General features: G+C 48.1%; 1 protein-coding gene across 1 annotated transcript in view; it reads left to right on the top strand.

Annotated features, from left to right (window-relative positions):
• The first annotated feature begins 14,803 nt into the window (after positions 1-14,803).
• FSTL1 (follistatin like 1) overlaps positions 14,804-19,855 on the top strand; it is a 56,284-nt gene continuing 51,232 nt past the window's right edge. The window contains exons 1-2 of the mRNA XM_062005386.1: positions 14,804-14,922; positions 15,038-15,097. Of these exons, the coding sequence (XP_061861370.1) occupies positions 14,920-14,922; positions 15,038-15,097 (63 nt within the window). The 5' untranslated portion in view covers positions 14,804-14,919. The remainder of the gene's footprint in view (positions 14,923-15,037; positions 15,098-19,855) is intronic.

Raw genomic sequence — 19,855 nt, 5'->3', positions numbered from 1 at the left:
ATTCCCTGTTGCTAAAGGCTGCAGCCCCACTGTTGTTCATGGCAGGTATCTATCCCTTACCACAATGTGGAAGGTTCTTGTTGCTGATGGTTTGAGGGTTTTTTTACTTTATAATTTTGGAAGATGGGGCAGATGAGAGTCTTGTCAGGTTGAAATGCTTTGGACAATCAGGATATGGAAGGCTATTCCAAATTGTCCCTTGCATTGCAGAGAAACTTCAGATGACCCCTCATACCAGTTGCTCTTTAGGATCTCTCTATGTGGCATCTGCCAGCCTGTGTGCTGTCACCTCACCTAGGACACCTGTGCTCCCTGCTCTCCTTTCTCTTCCCTCTCCTATTTTCCAGGCTGATGTCTGCCTCCTGTGGGATGACTCACTTTCTCCCCTGAACAAGCACATAGAGAGACATCTATCTGTGCTTACCGTGTGGTCTAAACCGTGGGCTGCTCTGGAGCCAATCCATACCTGCAGTGATTGCAGTGTGCCCTCTGCTGTCCTGATATCTGTGTAGTCAGGCATTTCTGTGATTCACAGAAGCTGAACCTCTGCCCATAAGCAAAATCATCTGTGACCCGCTCAGCAACATGTTATCAGAGGTTGTCCTCCCAAAATGAGGGAGTTCCTAGCTCAGAGCTGCCATGGAAGGTGCTCTGCAAGGGCTGTACCTCCAGGCTATGTCTTACAGGGCTAAGTGGAAATTGCTGTTGCTCTCCTGCATATATGCTGTGTTCAGGACTTTAGTCCCCAGCCCTGGACTTTAGTACACAGGCCAGTGATTAAAACATAGAAATGTAAAGAAACACGTTATTTTAAAAAAGAAACAGAGCCATTGCAGGTGGGTCGTGTGTGATCTAGTTGTGTTAATTTCCAGTCCTACTTCATAGGTATCACCTTCCCACTGAAGAGCAGATAAGACTTTCTTTAATTCTTTCTTCTCCATGGCTTCTACCACCTGTCCTGCCTTTGAACTCTGATGCATTCCTCCAGGTCTGAACTCTCCCAGATTATCTGCCTCAGTCCTATCATGTTTTGTCTTTTTTTTTCTCAAACATCAATACTTCCTTTTGTTTTTTCCCCCTTTTTCCCTATTGTCTGTTCTTGTTTCTCAGTTGCAAAAGCTGATATCTCTCCTTGGGCATCCCATATCTCTCCTTAAATGCGTGTGAACTGACAAATGATCTGTCACCTTCTTACCCGGAGTGTCTCATCTGTTCAGAACAGATTTCACTTGGGCAGCATTTCTTGGTAGACAAGAAAAAAATCACCATTGCTTTGGGGAAAATGTCTGATCTTTGCTCTGACCGAACAACGTAACTGAATTGTTTTAAATTTTGTTTACCTTACCACTGTAGTATTACGTTTGCAAGAAAAGGAAGAACAGAATATGACCCCTAAAGGGGAGAGTGATTCAGCTAGGTGAAGCAGTATACCATTAGTCTTAAGTAAATTAATTTGCCAGGTTTTCCTACTGTTGCTGTATCCGTGCTCAAACAAAAAAGAAACAAGGCCTTTAACCAACCTTACGCCCAATCAGCCCAGAGGAAGACGAGCAGGAGGTGGCTCTGTGCAGGCAAATACATATTTATTCATGATTGATGGAAGAAATGCAAGTGTAGGAATCTGTAGAAAATAATTAATGTAGTCAGTTATGCATTTCCAGTCAACATTTTAGGTTCTTTTTAGATTTGTAGCAAGTTTACACTATTAATGCCTGAATAAAAAGTTATATAATGACCATAACCCCTAATTTGTAGCCAAAGCCTAAATTCAAGCTAATTGCTGATGTTGAGTAGTGACTCAGGTAATTTGTAGCCAACATCCATCTGGGTTCAAGAAGTTTCTCAGATTAGTTCACAACTCCGTTTCAGACCACATATGGAAACCCCTACAGATACTGAGGAACCCCTATGCCTGGGGACATAGGAGGGAGTGAGGGTAAGTTTAAGAAGGATGGGAAGACACTAAAGGCTTCACTGAAACAGTGATGTATCACTGGAACATGTGCCCAGGGAGGCGGTGGAGTCCCCATCTGCAGAGGTTTTCAAGATTTGGCTAGACAGAGGCACAGTCAACCCAAATGCATGTTGGTGATAGCCCTGCTTCAGATAGGAGGCTGAACTAAGGTCTCTTCCAGGTCACAACCATTGATGTCCCTTCCAGGCCAGCATTTCTGTGGTTCTGCAGGATCATCCAAATCCCCACAGAGGCCCAGTCTGTCAGAGGTGCTCAGATCACACCCCCTTCACTTTGACAGTTCAGCTCTGAAAACAGTTGCCAAGGAAGCAGTTGCTCTCCCTCTCTCAGCATCTAACCAGGTGCTTGGAGTATTTACCTGGAGTTGGTGAGACATGCTGCTAGGCTTAGGGTGGAAAAAAGGGAGAGATGAGGAACTTTCCAACGCTTGCTGTGTTGGGCAGAGAGGAACCTCATGAAGTTCAACAAGGACAAGTGCAGAGTCCTGTGCCTGGGGAGGAACAACCCCATGCACCAGTACAGGCTGGATACTGATCTGTTGAAGAGCATCTCTGCAGAGAGACACCTAGAAGTCCTGATTGATAATAAACTAACCCTGAGCCAGCAATGTGCCCTCGTGGCCAAGAAGGCAAATGGCATCCCGGGATGCATCAAGAAGAGTGTGGCCAGCAGGTCAAGGGAGGTTCTTCTTCCCCTCTACTCTGCCCTGGTGAGGCCTCGCCTCGAGTCCTGTGTCCAGTTCTGGGCTCCTCAGCTCAAGAGGGACAGGGAACTGCTGGAGAGAGTCCAGCACAGGGCCACCAAGATGATCAGGGGAATGGAACATCTTTCATATGAGGAAATACTGCAGGAACTGGGGCTGTTTAGTCTAGAAGGGAGAAGACCGAGGGAGGATCTCATTGATATTTACAAATATCTAAATGGTGTGTGTCAGGAGGTTGGGACATCCCTTTTTTCTGTGGTATCTAGCAATAGGACAAGAGGTAATGGGATGAAGCTGGAACACAAGAAGTTCTGTTTAAACATAAGAAAAAGCTATTTGACTGTTCAGGTGAGGGAGCCCTGGCACAGGCTGCCCAGAGGGGTTGTGGAGTCTCCTTCCTTGGAGGTCTTCAAGACCCGCCTGGACATGTTCCTATGTGACCTGATCTAGGTGACCCTGCTTCTGCAGGGTGTTTGGGCTAGATGATCTCTAAAGGTCCCTTCCAACCCCTACCATTCTATGAATCTATGAAATCATGGGGCTTGCGAGTGAGAATAAATCCCACTCATTGAGCCAACTGAAGTCTGGTCCAGAGGGTAGGGGTCATGAGCTCTGATCCTTGAGAAGAGGCCTTTCGCTTCCCAGAATAGCTTGATGAAATGCAAATGTGGCATATAGATAGCACATATGTAGATAGTCTGTGCCCAGACCTCCTTTTCTTAGGGCAGCCCTTGTTTATGGAGCAACAGAGCCCCACTCCTTCCTGGGTAGGGTGCTGACAGAGGGCTGCTGGCAAATCTTCCAGTGTAAGATACGGTTGTATCTGTTTTACATCTCTATTGTAGCTTTGCTGCAGTTGCTAGAGCTGAGCTGGCTGGAAGAGGCCCTCAGTATGTGCTGTAGGGCACCTAATTTCATTTCTGGATGGTTTTCATCTAGTGGCTCCTTAACTTCCTTACAAACATAAAATAAAGCATTGCAAACTTTCCTTCTGAAGGCAGATGAAATTGTGATGTTTGGAGAAACTTCAGCAGAAGACTCCAAGCATCAGAATGGCAGGTATGTGAGGATGTCAAAAGGGACTTTGTGAGTTCTTCAGATGAGACCTCACAGCTTGGTAATGAGAGCCCAGTGTGACTGCAGATGAGCTTGACAGGACGGAGACTATACAGAGTAGAGCTTGATGCCATTCCAATAGCTGGTTTCTGTTTGCAGGAAGGGAATTGCTTGGCTGTGTGCAGTAAGTAGGTGGTTGAGCTCCAAGCTCCATACATGTGGTTCCCACCAGCAGAGGATGATGCTTTGAGGGCGGAAGAGGAATCCAAACAGAAAGCCTCACTTGAGTTTTCCTTCCCTGTCTCCGACCACTTTTAGTAGTTTTCTACAGTAGGGGCAATTTGATCTGCAGACAGGGGGATCTTGCAAAATGTGAGTAGGTCTCAAGGGTGCAACACAAAGGCCCTTTTGTGCTGTACTCTGCAGAGTTAATCATCAGTCACAGTTGTCTACCACCAGCCTCTATAGCAAATTCCACACAGCATGATTATATCTCATCAAAGTTAATTTACCAAGCTGTTTAAACGTCTGTACAGTAGAGTGAGCCTCCTCCCACCACTGGCATCTTTTTCAGCTGCTCCCCTGCTGAGGATGCTTCAGGCTGGGTGGTCCCAGTAACACCCCATAGCATTTTTCAGTCTTGTCAGCAGCCTGAAATAGGGTCCTTTCTTCTGAGCTCTTGGCTTCATTTCTCAGCCTAAGTTACAGGAGTCCTGTGGAAAATGATTTGGAGGACAAGAGGCAGCTCTGATAATGGGAAACGTCTGTGAGGGATTGGAACATTGGCTTGTAATCCCTGGACAAAACTGCCTCATTCAGAAAAAGAGTGGGGGGAAAGCATGCAGAACAAAGATCCTATTTCATTTCATGAAATGAACACGTGATGTTTTCTCTGGAATGCTTTGCTGACAAACGGGCCCAAATTTTCCAGGGACCAGGGCTTTTATTTAGGCTCAGACAAGGCCATTAATGGCTGAAAAGTATGTAAATTCACAGTTTATGTTAATTCATCATTTCCAGGCTCCACACTAACTCAGAGCCAGGCCACTGCCAGGTTTGCATTTCCTAGGGAGTGGGGTGGTGGGAGAGGCCTCTAATACCCCTTGACCCAGAGCTTCTGCCCAGATCTTGTGTACATCATGTGCAGCTTTGCATGGAGACAGAGTTTCAAAGTGTGGCTCTGTTCAGACCTGCTGTGTCACCTGCCTGTCAAGCATCTCCCACCAGACTGGGACTCGGAAACAGGACAGGTATTGACAGGAGCTGAAACTGCCAAGCCAAGTGTTTTGTCTGGAGCAGGTGACATTACACCTGGATAAAAGGAGACAAATGTAGGCCTGTGAAAGCTACTGGATGTCTGGGCTCAGTGGAAGGATTTTATTCAGCATCTTAGGTTCTTACAAAGCTGTTGCTAAATGGCTGCGCCTCCTGCGATGGGAACTCATGGACATCAGCATTTAACCAGATCCAAAGGTTCAGATCCAGGGAACAGGCTCTGTTCCTAAAGACGGGACTGCTCTAGCCTTAAAGTCAAAGAACTCATGAGTGTTGGTTGTCCAGCTGGGATTTGAGAAGGAGATGCCACACCTCCACTGTGAATCTATCAGCTTCCTCAGCCTTCGAGCACTGGGCAGGCCCCTCTAAATCTGTGCGATTCAGCTCATGCCCCTTTCCAAGCCTTCCAATGGTGTTTTTGTCCTTTCCTATTGCTCATGGCTTGCTTTACTCATCTCTTCCAGTTTGTTGTTGCCAGAAAGATGTCTCTCTTGCCTTGCCATCTGAGGTAGTGCAGCCGGGCACTGGCCTAGAGTAATGAGTACAACATCTGAGCTGCTCTGCCTCACTCCTCTAATTTCCATTCTCTTAGGACAACTGGTTCAGTTTGCAGTCACAGCTTCATATCCACTTTTCCTCCTGTCACCAATATTTCCAATACAAAAGCTTTCTCTCACACAGGTTGAAAGCAGTGACCTTTCCCTTTGGATTGGCTTTGTTTACAGCTATTTATCCTCTTCTTGCACATAAAAGGTCTGGTATAAATCCTGACCCACTGGGGCAACTTGGCTGAAGCAATTAAAGGCCAATATGTTCAAATATGGATGTCTAAGGTCAAACATTTTCTCCATACTTAGAACCTAATGCAATGGCCTGATTTGCAGCTGCTCAGCAACTGCATTTGCCAGCCTCTGCAGTGGAGCTGAGAGTGCTTAACATCTCCTAAAGAGTGATAGCTCTGGCTGAAGACAAGCATTGCATCTGTGTTTGGGGAAAATTAAAAGTCCTTGGTTTCCACCACCTAACCTGGATCTGGGAGGGGAACCTATGATTTCACAACATTGCTAAGTAATGACAAGAGCTAGTCTCTAGGGTGAGCTGTATTTACTAATACATTGCATATTTTCTTGCTTAACAGCATAGTTTCTCATTTTACAAGTCCCTGAGCTAATGCTTGTGTCCTAGATCAGCTGTCCACATTTGGATTGCCAACTCCCAAGCTTTCTCATATAGATCACCAGAACAGGCATTCCAAATTTGTGTACTGAACATTGCAAAAGTTAAATAAAGCTGTGTGGACCTCTCCTCCTGGTCTGATAGATCCCCGGTGACTGACAGAGCTGCTGTTCCACACCCAGCCCCCACTGACCCAGGCACAACTCACACAACCCAAACACATTTCGGGCAGTACAATTCCTGAATGCCTTCTAGCGAGCATCCCAGGCTCTGCCAAGGGCTGGGACAAATAGCTAAGTGTGTTTGAACATGTTCTGTGCTAGTGGGTTGCCCATCCTTGGAGGATGAGAAATAGCTGGAAGAAATATTTGAAGTCTGGGTGGGAGAATGAGGAACTTCAGTTCTCTGAACCACACGCCTGACCTGTACAGACTGTGAAACGTTTTTGTACATATGCAGTGTAAGAGTAAGGAGTAGGTAGCTATGGGGAGGGAGTTTGAGATTCATTCTGATAGTCCTGCAACAGTGCTGAAAGAAAGAATCTGCTGTGGCAATTGTTTGAATGGATTGGTGGCATCTTGAGGTGCACCTGGTTTCCATTGTCACACAGCTGAGGACAGATCACGCAGTTTAGGAGACATACCCAGGCAGAACTGCTCTGTAGATGGTCACCTCAGAGGTATCTGAGCTCCCATCCATCACGGATGGATTGCATGGTGCTGAGGCACAAAAAAGTCTCCTATCTCATCAGGCTCACTAGCTCTGTTTCCATGCTCTCCCAAAAAGGTGCTGGCCCCACATACCAAAGCATCTCCTGTGATGCTCATATTAATCCAGGTGCAAGCCAGCCCTGTTGCCTCAGCCATGGGAAATCTGACAGACCTTTATTGCCAGCATCCTTAGTTTGAAGAAGCTGATTTCCCTCACAATCTGTCCCCACATTTTCACCATGCCCTGATGCATCCTCTTCCAGAGCCTCTTCCACAGCACTTCCTTTCCCCAACACTGGAACAACTCTTCAGCTTTGGCTGCAAGCAGTGCTTGAGAGGGGTTCAAATGCTGCTGGGAGGGGAGAAGGGCACAGCTGAGAAAACATGGGAAGGAGGCTAATCAACACATCCCCTTGAAATGCCTTCTAGGTCTTTTGGCACTTGGTTCTCTGACTTGGTAGTCAAAAGCTTTGGGTCTCACAGTGATGGTGGGTTTGCCACAATTGCCCCAGCAGATCCTGCCTCTCAGCACTGTTGTGGGACTGTCAGAGTGCATCTCAAACTCACTTCTCATAGCTACCTACTCCTTATACTTACATATATATAAAAAACCTCTCACAGACTGTACAGGTCAGGCATGTGGTTTGGAGGACTGAAGTTCCTCCTTCTCCCACCTAGACTTTGAATCATTTTTTTCGAGCTATTTCTCACCCTCCAAGGATGAGCAACCAGTCACAAGTGATGACCTTCAGTGAAGGGAGAGCGCTTGCTTCTTAATAGCAGGATGGCAGGCATTAGCACACCGTTGGGAAACGTTGCCGGATATTGCACTCAAACACGAAGCTTGCCCCTGCATGACAGCAAGCAATTGAGAGGTGAGACGAGCAAGCGGCATGTGGAGCACTTGTGTTTTGTTGGGATATAATTGATAGATTATAACGGCCTGTGCCTGAGCTCAAGACATCCTGGGTTGATTTCCTGCTACATTCATGAGCACAAACCCCCTACTGTTTCAGCTAATGGAGAAAGTGCTCTTAATTGTGTGAATAGGGATTTGCCGGTGGCAGACAAGCACTCGCTCTGCAGCAATAGCGTGTTGGGGATGGGGTGCCTGGGCTCATCATGTGGAACACAGCAGAGCCAACTACATCTTTGTAGTTCAATGATGCAGAAAGACAAAGTAGCTGCCACAGAAGAGTCCCTGGTTTGACTCTGTGCTCCGCCAGAAGACACCTTGGTGACTTCTCAGTGAGTGTGTCTGTACAATGAGGGGGGTAATGAGGAAGCGGAAAGCACTGATGATTGCTTCCTCAGTTATGGAGAAAATATCATATTTAACAGTGTGCACTGTGAAGTGCACATGACATTGGTGGGTACGGAGGCAAGTCAGGACTCTGCCTTGAAGCCTATCTCCATGGCAGTGTGGACCTGCATGCAGGTTTGTTATATAGTGTTACACACTAGGAGATCCATCTTATAAATCACACAGTCCCACTCAACTGCCTGTACAATGGGTAACTCACCTTACATTGGTGACCCTTGGATCCTGATGGGCTGCACCTGCAAGTGCTGAGAGAGCTGGCAGAAGTTATTAGTAAACCGCTCTCCATCAAGTCATGGAGAGCAGGAGAAGTGCCTGGGGACTGCAGGAAAGCAAATGTCACTCCAGTCTTCAAAAAGGGTAAAAAGGAGGAGCCAGGTAACTACAGACCGGTCAGCCTCACCTCCATCCCTGGAGAGGCTATGGAACGACTTATCCTGGGTGCTGTCTCCAGGTATTTAAAGGATAAGATGATCATTGGGAGCAGTCAACATGGTTTTGTCAAAGGGAAGTCACGTTTGACCAACCTGATAGCCTCTTACAAAGACATAACTAGGTGGATAGATCATGGTAGTGCAGTGGGTGTGGTTTGTCTCAATTTCACTAAAGCATTTGACACTGTCTCCCACAGCATCTTCACAGCAAAACTGAGAAAGTGTGGACTGGATGATCAGGTAGTGAGGTGGATTGTTAACTGGCTGAAGGGAAGAAGGCAGACAGTGGTGATCAATGGGGCAGGGGCTAGTTGGAGGCCTGTAGGTACTGGTGCCCCTCAGAGGTCAGTGCTGGGAACAGTACTGTTCAACATATTCATTAATGGCCTTGATGAGGGAACAGAGGGCACTGTCAGCAAGTTTGCTGATGATACTAAATTGGGGAGAATGGCTGACACACCAGAAGGCTGTGCTGCAATTCAATGAGACCTGGACAGGTTGAGAGCTGGGCGGAGAGAAATCTAATAAAATTCAACAAGGACAAGCATAGAATCTTGCATCTAGGAAAAAAGAACCCCAGTACAGGGTACAGGCTGGGGAAAAAAGTACAGGCTGGGGAATGAACTCTTAGTGTAGGGGAGAAAGACCTGTGAGTTGTGGTGGACAGCAGGATGAGCATGAGCCAGCAATGTGCCCTCGTGGCCAAGAAGGCCAATGGCATCCTGGGGTGTATTAGAGGGGCTGCGGGCAGTAGGTTGAGAGAGATTCTCCTCCCTCTCTACTCTGCCCTTGTGAGACCACATCTGGGATATTGTATCCAGTTCTGAGCCCCTCAGTTCAAGACAGACAGGTTGCTGCTGGAGAGAGTTCAGCACAGGGCCACAAAGATGATTAAGGGAGTGGAGCATCTGTCTTATGGTGAAAGGCTGAGGGAACTGGGGCTCTTCAGCTTGAAGAAGAGGAGACTGAGGGGTGACCTCATTAATGTTTACAAATATGTAAAGGGAGGGTGTCAGGACGATGGAGCCAGGCTGTTTGCCTTGATGTCCAATGATAGGACAAAGGGGTACAAGCTGAAACACAAGAGGTTCCAAAGAAATACAAGAAAGATTTTCTTCAGTGTGAGGATGAGGGAGCACTGGAACGGGCTGCCCAGATGGGGTGTTGTATCTCCTTCTCTAGAGACATTCAAAACCTACCTGGATGAGTTCCTGTGTGACCTACTCTAGGAGGTCATGCTCTGGTAGGGGCATTGGACTAGATGATCTTTTGAGGTCCCTTCCAGCCCTTGAGATTCTGTGATTGCAGAATGTATTTTATACAAACCACATTGCCTACTAGTGCCAGACTTGTGTGTGCTTTGGTTAGCAATGTCTACAGTAAAACCTGTAAAATAAAGATATCTGCAAGAGAGAAAAAAAGTGGGAAGATATGGCACCTTAATACATAAGGTCTGAAATAGAGCTTTAAGCAATCAGGATTAGTACAAATGCTGCCACTGAAGCGGGAGCAAGGAACAAGGAAACCACCGTGAAAAAGAAGATTACAAGAGTAAGGAAATGAGGCAAAAAGCAAAGCCAGAAGAATAGATAAAAATAGCTGTATTTAACAAAGTGCAGGCTGGAAGGTGATCAAACTACAGGAAAGTGATACATAACTGTGCTGTAAAAAAAAAAAAAACAACCAAAAACAAAGGAGATCTAACTTATTTGTATGTCATGTGTATATCCTCACATCTCTGTTAAGCACACGTATCTCTTACCTGAGTTTGAGTTCTGCTCAGATAAGTATTTCCCTGAGTTCTGCTCCCTGAGACATGTCTTAGACCTGAGTTAGTTCACCTGAATGTGTACTTATGCTAGGGGCCTGTCCTATATCAACTTAAGAGTTTGGGGAGTACACTGCAGCTCTGAAGCTGGGATAACTACAGAGATGGGCTACCAAGATGGTCAGGTGACTGGAACATCTTCCTTATGAAGAAGGTCTGCAAGGCCTGAGCTGTTTAGCCCAGAAAAGGGAAGACTGAGGGAAGATCTCATTAACACTTATAAGTACTTAAAGGGTGTATGTCTAGAGGATGGGGCAAGACTTTTTTCTGTAGTGCTCAGTGACAGGACAAGGGGTAATGGTTGTAAGTTGGAACACAAAAAGTTTCACTTAAACACAAGGAAAAGCTTCTTTCACATTCAGGTGAGGGAGCCCTGGCACAGGCTGCCCAGGAAAGGTGTGGGATCTCCTTCTCTGGAGGTTTCCAAACCCCCCTGGAAGAGTTTCTGTACAACCTAATGGAGGTGAACCTGATTTAGCAGGGGAGTTGGACTGGATGATCTCTAGAGGTCTCTTCCAACCCCAACTATATCAGCCTCCTTACACATCATTCACTCCTACCAACCCGCTGCTTCCTACTCACAGGCTGAAAGCAAAGTCCTGGTAAAGCTTGTCAAGGGAGTCAGGACATGGCATGCTAGGGGTGATGTGGACTCAGCACTGTCACATCAGGGGAACACCTGGAGAAGGTTGCTACAGGCCTGAGTTCTCACCCAAGCAATGAAGTGTCTGTGTGATCCACATGTGACAGCCCTGGAGACCCTCACAACCACCTTGTGGTCATCCTGGCACTCATTTGGGTCGGACACCCACACCTTTGTGGGTGCAATCCCACTCTAGGCTTCCTCCTCACATCTTGCAGTCCTGGCCTGCGTGTCTCTTGGCCCTTCCTCAGGCAGTGGTGCAGGCCTGTTGTCTAGTCCATGAGGACTCACATAGCTCAAGATCACATGGATGCCTCCAGTTTCATGTGAGCTGATCCTTCTCAGCTACCATCTTAATGCATTAGCTATTCAAAAACAATATCCTGCTTCCTAATTCCAGCAAGTAATGTTGCTGCAAATTTCTTACTCTTCAGCAGGATGGCTATTGCCCTGTCACAAAGGCCACTTGCCAAACAACTTTTTCTTGATTTGTCACCTAAAATAAAGTACAGGCAGTGCAGTCACTGACTTCAGAACAACACTGCAAGCACGAGTCCATCCCTTAAGGCTGACATTTCGTGTAGCAGGAGGAAAAGGAGGAGACGTAAGATGCGGGTGGTGGAGGGGAATGAGGTAATGTGGAGAGGGTGAAATCACGGTATAGCCGTAAGAGCTGGGTGAGGGCTTAAATTGTAATTTATTGGCAGGCATTTAGCCTTGTTTCCTGTGGAAAGGAGGCTTACACAATCACCTTGGGTGTATATGTGTGCACATGCTGTAATCAGGGAAAGGCTGTGGCTTCACAGTAACCCTCATGAGACACGAGAGAGTCCAGGGCAGTGATGCTGACAGTGCCCCAAGAACGGAGAAAGCTGCAGTTGGAGCCTGCATTTTATTAAACACGGGAGAATGTATCCACCCATGAGATGTACACTTCCATGAGTCCAGGCTTCGTTTTGCTCTGCTTCTCAGGCAACAGCTTGTTACTGGATTTCGGTGGTGTGGCCACTTGGGTATATGTCTGTGTGCATCTCAAAATTTGTGACCCTGTATGTAATAACAAAATGTTTGTTTTAGAAGTACCGGCAACTGGAAAGTAAGTGTCAGCAGAAATGAAGTACTGATGGATGTAATAGAATAACACCTTCTCTGTAGAGCAATGATTCCCAATTTCTTTGGCCTGCCAGAGCATCGCAACCTTCAAAATTTCAGGCAAGCATCGTTCACCCTTATAATGAAGCTTTTAGCTGAAAGCGTTTTTATGACACCACTTCAGTTCTGTAGCCAGCAATGATGAATTACCATACCCATTATGGCCACAGCTTGAAACCACAACTGTAAATGTGTTTGCTTCCCCTTTATTCTAGTGCTTCTGACTCAAGCTCCCTGTCATGGGTCCATCAGGATGGAGCAAAGATTCTCAGCAGGTTCCTTTCTTATGCACTCAGGTAGTACAAACTGCTCCTTTGCAGTTTACCGTTTTAAACAGTGAAAGTCTGGAATAAAAGCAAACAGTTTGTCAAAGCACGTATATTTGGTTACAAAATAGATGCCTTTGTACACAGCGTGAAGGCCTTGGTGTGTCTGGGCTTGAGACTGTTTTGTGCTGCCCCTGACAGAAGAGATAATACACCTTTTCCCTGCCTCCGTAAGTCTTCTAATGCACAGGTATCCACTCTCCCACAAACAACTCTGCCTTTATCACTTGCCATTTTTTTCCAGCAAAGGGCTAAGGACTGTTCACCCCTAGTCTAGCAGAGATACTCAGGCCTCATCTGCATGCCCAAGTTTTATCTGATTTAGGGGGGTAGCTGTACAAAAGCCTCTCTCTCCTCATGGGCGCCTCTCCTCCCTGGCTAACGCTCTCTGATGCTTGCCTTAGGAGATGCTTTGTTTGGTTTTCACATCTACCCATTTCCACAGGATAAAAGTTAACTTGAAGAACTACACTTTTGTGTACATGAATCCTTTACAAAACCCACAAAAAAACCCCAAACCCCTCCATGCTCACAGCGACCTACATAATCCAGCACAGTGGCTAATCACTGGTTAATCACACTTATATGAGGCGACTGCCCATGGTATCAGGGAGGGAATGCATAAGTTGGGAGACCCCTGCTAGTGCTCTGTTCCCAAGCAGGGTATGAGTTACTTTTACCCTCTGGAAATAAGAGAGCCTCCTCATGTAGCATGGCTAGTGCAGAGCCAGGCATCCAGAGGCCAGAAATTCATGAACCTTTTCAAACGTATTTACCATTTGGTGGGTTTTTTTTCTTATCATGGCACTTTTATCTGGATGGCTTGGGCTGAGCCTGATCCTACAATGTTTCTGTGAACTAAAGGCCAGCTGAGTTCAGTCATAACTCTGCCCGCACCGTGTCATGAGGCAAGGCAATCAATGACTCCAAAACAAAGAAGGTACATTCTGAAAGGATAGATTTATAGGCTAGTACCACTCACAGAAGTAGAACTTGCTGGGGAGGATGCTTTATAAATGCAAAATTAGTAACAGTAGTCTTAAAATCAAAACACAGTGAGGGAGCAGAGCCTGAAGAAGCACAGAAAAATGGCACAGCTGCTGTGAGCAGACCAGATGTGGGCTGATCCAGGGTAACTCTTTTGCAGAGTTTGCTCCTTCCAGCAGGATGGTGGAATAAAAACTTTGGTGAATGATGAGAGGACACATACCAGCATCTCCCATGGCACCTGCTTGCATTGAGGGCGCAGAATAAAGCAGGGCAAGAAGACAGATGGCTTATGGGCATGCTTGGTTACACAGTAAGATAGTATTTCAAAGCCAGCAGTGTCATTTTTGGTCACAACCAACCTCAAAACTCAAAGAAAAGCCCTTGACAATTGGTGTCACGGCATTGCTTGCTGTAACAAAGATTTCTATATGTGCCCGGGACAATCAGTCTCTTTGCATTGTCAGATCCTGCCTTCTAGCTACTGGAGGCTTCTGAAATTCAGAGATGAAGAGATTAAACGAGATAAGCAGATACTGATAAGCACCACCAGGCATTTCAGGTGAGACTTCAGCCTCCTGTGCCAGGCACGACACTCCTAGTTGACTGTTGCACTCAGCCAACATCACTTGGATCCTAACACGTGTGGGTTTAAACCCTTATTTTTAAACCTCCATGCATTTCAACACAAGAGATACCTGTAGCCGCGACTTCAGCACGAGGGCTGCAGGTTTCCACGGTGCCTCGCCTTGTGGAGAAGCCACTTCGTGCCTCAGTTTCCCCCTTTTTGTGACAAGGTCGGGGGTGGCTGCGGCTTGGTTGGAGGAGTGCTCTCTGGCAGGCAGCTGCTCCCTGAGGTGGCTGCCTTCACTTATTCTGGACCCTCCTTAACCAGCGCAGGGCTCAACCAGCCTCCCCGGACCCATCCTCTGCCCGGCCGCTGGTGCGAGGGGCAGCCACCCCGCCTCAGGCGCTCGCCGGGCGAGGGCACCCGAGACCCCCGGACGCGGCTCGACCGAGTCTCCCGGACACCCCTCGGCGTTGGGTGCCCTTCAAAGGCCGGCGAGCTCCTCCGCGGGGCGCCTAGGGGTCCGGCGACCACAGGGCCGGCGGTGTACGGGAGGCGGCCGCCCCTCACGGCGGGCCGGGGCGGAGCCGGCCCCGGGGCGGGGGTAGGCGGCGGGGGTCGGGCCGGGGGTGGAGCTGCGGGCTGGCGGGTCGGGGTGAGGGGGAGTGCTCCCTTCCCCTTCCCTTCCCGAGCAAGCCGGAGCTGGCGAAGGCGCCTCTGCAACTCCTCCTGCCCCGCCGGTGCCGTTAGCCGCCCGCCCGCAGCATGGTGAGTGAGTGAGGTCGCCCGGCGGGAAGTTTGGCGACGGCGGCCCCGGCCCCGCTCGCCCCGGCCCGGCCCGTGCTTACCTCCCCCATCCCCCCTTTTCCTTCCTCTCTTGCAGATCTGGAAAACTCTCCCGCTGCTCTGCGCCCTGATGGCCGTCGCCCGCCTGCGAGCCGAGGTAAGCGCGGGGCCCCGGCGGCGGGGCGGGGGGGGAGGGGGATGGCGGGGGTCCCTTTTGTGGCGTTTTCCGCCGCGGGCGGCACCCCGGAGCTCGGAGGGGGAGCTGCCGGCACCGGAGGAAGTAGCAGGCGGGGCGGGAGGTAAGTTGCGGGGCCGCCGGACCCCTCCGTGGGGGGAGACGGAGCTGCGTCCCCGCCCGGGCCGGCCGCCCCCCAGCCCGCCGCCGCGCTGGGCTCCCCCGGGGCAGCCTCTTCCCGCTCCCTCTTTCTCTCTTTTTTTTTTCTTCCTTTCTTTTTCTGCAATGACATTGAAAACCATTGAAAAAAACCCAACTCGCCAGTCCCCCGGCGCTTTTGACAGAAAATAAACGGTGCCCGAATTCCAGCTTGCGGCGGCCTCCGTAAAAGTGAGGTCAGAAACAAAATATTTGATAATTACGGCAGGGGGAAATGTGGAAGTGATTTGAGGAAAATGAACTCAAGCTGGGCTGGGAAGGGAGGCCGAGCCTGCTTTTGGAGGGAAGCGATCCTGCTCGGGGGGCGGGGGGCGGCTCAGTCATCCCCGCCTGCATTTTTTCTCCCTACATATTTTTCCCAGATGGTGAGACCCACCCTACAGCATCGCAGTTTGGCTCGGCACAAAAAAATGCATAAACACATCTGATTTCCTACAAAAGGTTCCCCCTTTTTCTGCCTCCCACCAGGGTTATGGCAGGGGGGGCAGGGGGGATGTAGGGTGATGTCCATGGCTGTTGTTCTGTCCCTGTAAGCAAAGCTCTTCAGCAAACTCCCCACAACTGCCAGCAGGGTACTTGCTGAAGGGACGGAACAATACACATGAGGAGCGGAGGTGGGATGGGGAGGTTGCAAGCTGACACTGTCAAGCTGTAGCTCTATACACGGCTATCGTGAAAACCGAGGGGAGCGGGACCGAGCTGCAGCATGGGCTTCACATCTGCCTGTACATGATAATATTGTAATGCACTTCTTTTCCCAAGGCGTGACATACTTATGCAGTCAGCATTTCCATGCATCCTCTCCAACATTGTCCTGAGAAAGCCAGATGGGTTTTATTCATTTTCTTAGGAACCCTAAATAAACCTTAAGCAGTTCTGGTCCATGTACAGTGAAAGCTCTGTAGGGAGGAAGTGCACGGCAGTGCCTCCATAAGATGAATGGTAGCGACAGCTAAATAGTCATGGCAGTGGTCCGAGTAAAGCCTCTTGGAGTCAGTAACCCAGAGACAGCCAGGATGCATTTGGCCCTTGATTTCTGATGTCGCCGGTGCTGCTAACATTATGTTGACGTGGTCAAAATGCTAAATCCTGGGTTTTGCCTAATGTACTCTAATTTGGAGTACCTGGATGGCTTCCCAAGTGCAAGTCCTGCCATGACTCTGTGCTTCATCTGCAGACTGAAAGTAAAAATGTACAGCCGTCACATTCAAAACTTTGTTTTAGAGGCCAGTTTATGCTTGAATGGCTAAATGTGAAGTGTTTTTAGGGTAATGGCCCAGGTGTCAAACCAGGAAACATTTTGGTTCAATTCCACTCAAAATCCAGCAAGACTTGAGAGTGATGACAGAGGTTTGGGTCTGGTTTCAGCGAAAATGGACAAGTTTGGTTTCGGGTTTGATTCCTTGTTGCTGGTAGCCATCGAGCGGTGACCCTCTGTTCACTCACGGGTAGTATCCCGCCCTCTGGGATATCTACATCTTCTCATTTTCCAGGGAGTGGGCTGTACTTGAAGGTGAGCTGCTTGCATTTCAGATGATTGCCCCCTTGTATGTGGTTCTTTTTACCAGTCTCCTGCATCACTGGCTTTTAGTAAGATTAGCATGGCATTTTCCTGTGTGATTTTCTCTCTTCCAGATCTTGGAAGTGATTGCCTCTCTATTTCTTCTGTTCTTGCTGCAGTGTGCACTTTGTGCCTTTCAGTACGTTCAGAATATTAACACCGAGCCTTAAGCTTCTAATCCTTTTGTCGGCAAAACCGTATCTGAACCGTTCTAGAGGTTTTGTACGACACTTATTTCTACAACATTGTTAGGTGCATAATTAGAGTCTTGAAAGAAAGAAAGAAATTGCTTCAGTCAATGTTCCTGGCATGACTTTACGCAGACTGGAAAATCTGAGACGTGCCAAAACTTGGGAGCTTTTCTTGGCCTGGTTCAGTAATAGTCACAAGAGCAATAGACGGTGAACTGTACTCCTCGGATGGAAGCCAACCACTAGCTTCAGACAGCCCTTTTTATCTCTTTCTTCCTGGGTCAGAGTCTCAATGAGGCACCCGTTTACTCCTATTAACAGGGATGCTACAGAGGTGAAGTTGCTTGTATTCTCAGCTGGGCCTTTCCGAAGCAGATGGAATGAGTTGAGTGTTTTTTGGGAAGCATCCATCGCAGCAGAGGAAAAGGGAGAGGCTGGAAAGGTCTGATGAATGTATTAAAAGTTAATCAGTTGTTCATATCCTGCTGGAGTAAGTTAACCTAGTTAACACTGGAGAGGAGTCCAGTGGCTGTTCGGTTGTATCTGTGAGGTGTGAAGAGTGGCATGCAGGAGCACAGTGGTCCCGCTGTAATTACACCAGCATCGTTATATGTCACACCACAATGCTTATTTCAAAACAAGACTGAGGGGGTTTCTTTTTGTCTTGAGCCTGGTTCAGAATCATCAAGAATGTTCCTTTTACCATGAATTTTAGATGTTAGCAAAGGAGCTTATGCCAGCATGAGTTTATTGGTGAGGGCTGTGGATGGAAGTCCTCTCCTGAACCCAGCCTTGCCGAGAAGGGAGGTCACCACGCTGGCCTGCCCTCTGCTCCTTTCCGGTTTTGTGACCATTCAAATTAATTTCTCGGACCTGTAGCTGTTCTTCTGAACAATTCTTAACCCATTTCTGGCCAAATGAGCTAGGCTTTGTAAAGAGTTATGTAAACAATTGAATCCAGCTTGACTAAATTTGTCATTTTGGCTAAAAAGGGGTAGAGGAGGAGGGCTAGAGACACTTCTCTTGCAAGGAGATCTACTGACAGATCTGAGGGGGCAATAACCCCCGAGCAGCACAGCGATGACAAGCATCTGGAGGCAGATTTATAACTTTTTTTAATAGCACAGTCTTTGCAGTGTCTACATCTGTTGTAACCCTGGGATGAATGTTTTTCACCCCACCTCATTTTCACTCAGTGTGATTTTTCCATGTGAAAACCTGAAAAGGGATGTTACAGGCGAGAGAAAAGGCAAAGGTTTTGGCTGAGTTTTGTTTGCTTAACTCACCCGAGCACTTCATCCAACTTGGCTGCTTTTGCCCATAGGGAGCTAGCAGAGTGCTCATGTGCCCTGAGGGGAGATGGAGCTGGGAATTCAGCTGGTCTTCATAAAGCCTGGTGTGCATCCTTCCCTTTGGGCTGTTCACACAGTCTGGCCGTCATTATCAGCTTGCTTTGGTTAAACTTTTCCCACGTTTTGCATTGGTGAAAAGTGAAAACACTACTGTCTTGATAAATGAAGCTGAATAAATTAAAGTTGAGATCCTGAAGTCCATGGACAGCATAGCTGTTTCTGGAGTCATGCCTCAAGGCAATAAGCATGTTTTGAATGAGGAGGCAGGGAAAAAGTGATTCTGCCCTGGGCACACAGGCAAAGGCACATCTGTGCAGAGCCTGTGTTTTAAGGCACGTGCTGTGTCGTCGGGCAGCTGCTGTGCTGCGGATGGTCCCCGGGATCAGAGACTGGGAGGTGAACTGAGCGGTTCATCTCGAAGCACCTCGTGTTGTGCTGAAGTCTCTGGCCAAATCCCCCATGGAGTGTTTGAACAACCTCCGTGGCTCTTTTGAAGGGACCATAACCTCCGAACAGCAGTGTGTGTGGCACAGGCTCTGAAGCAGAAGCGATGTCTCGTAGCACAGAGCTGTGCGTGGCACCTTGAGGCTGCTTCTGGGTTGGAGCTGCTGTCAGACTCGGACTGCTTTGTGTGCTGGAGCTTAGTGAATGACTTTATCTGCCAGAGTGCAAATTCCTTGCCGGTAATTAACAGGGGGCTGGTCCTGGGGGCTGCCTGGGGGCCAGCTTTGCTCCCAGCACAGGAGGAAGGAACTGGCTGAGAGTCTCCTGTTGCATTTTCCAGCTGCTCTTATTGGTACAGCTGCTTACCCATCAGGAGGCATCGGGGCACCTTTGATCTTTCTTGTGTGGTGTTACATGAGCTGGGGAATGTTTCTCTTTGTGCAGAAGAGAGTTTGTCACACATCTCAGCCAGATGTGTCTTTCCAGGCTCCTGAGACTGCTATTAACCAGGCTGTATTTTTGCCACATATCCTGTGAGCTAGATGAAATTGGTTCCCAGAAATGCCTTGTTTAGCTGAGTTGCATCTGTCTTTGCAGGGGAGTCTGCTTCTGCTGTACTGTGATATGGTAAACTAATCTGTGAATAAGCAGCATTTCTTCAGAGCGATTTAACCCTCATAGTGTTGTCTCTGAGTTTAGCAGAAGAAAAGAGCAGACTGCTGTTACACTGTGAAACATGCTTCCTTCCAGAGCTGTGGCTGGGTGGCAGATACAGGGTTACATAAATCTTTGCTTTCCCAGAGGCTATAGATTTTTGCCACGGGTATCGTACCAAGTTAGATGTGAGGTGTTTAGAGCAGGAGCTTATTTGCTTTTGACTGTGAGACTTTGATTGCAGTTCCTAGGCATTGGAGCAGTAAATAAATGGTAGATAAGCAGGCCCAGAGGCTTTGGTGCTATATTAATGCACAGA

This window comes from Colius striatus, chromosome 1, assembly GCF_028858725.1.
Source record: "Colius striatus isolate bColStr4 chromosome 1, bColStr4.1.hap1, whole genome shotgun sequence".
Classification (NCBI taxonomy): domain Eukaryota; kingdom Metazoa; phylum Chordata; class Aves; order Coliiformes; family Coliidae; genus Colius; species Colius striatus.
The sequence above is the reverse complement of the archived record's forward strand: the minus strand, read 5'-3'. Positions and strand labels throughout refer to the sequence as shown.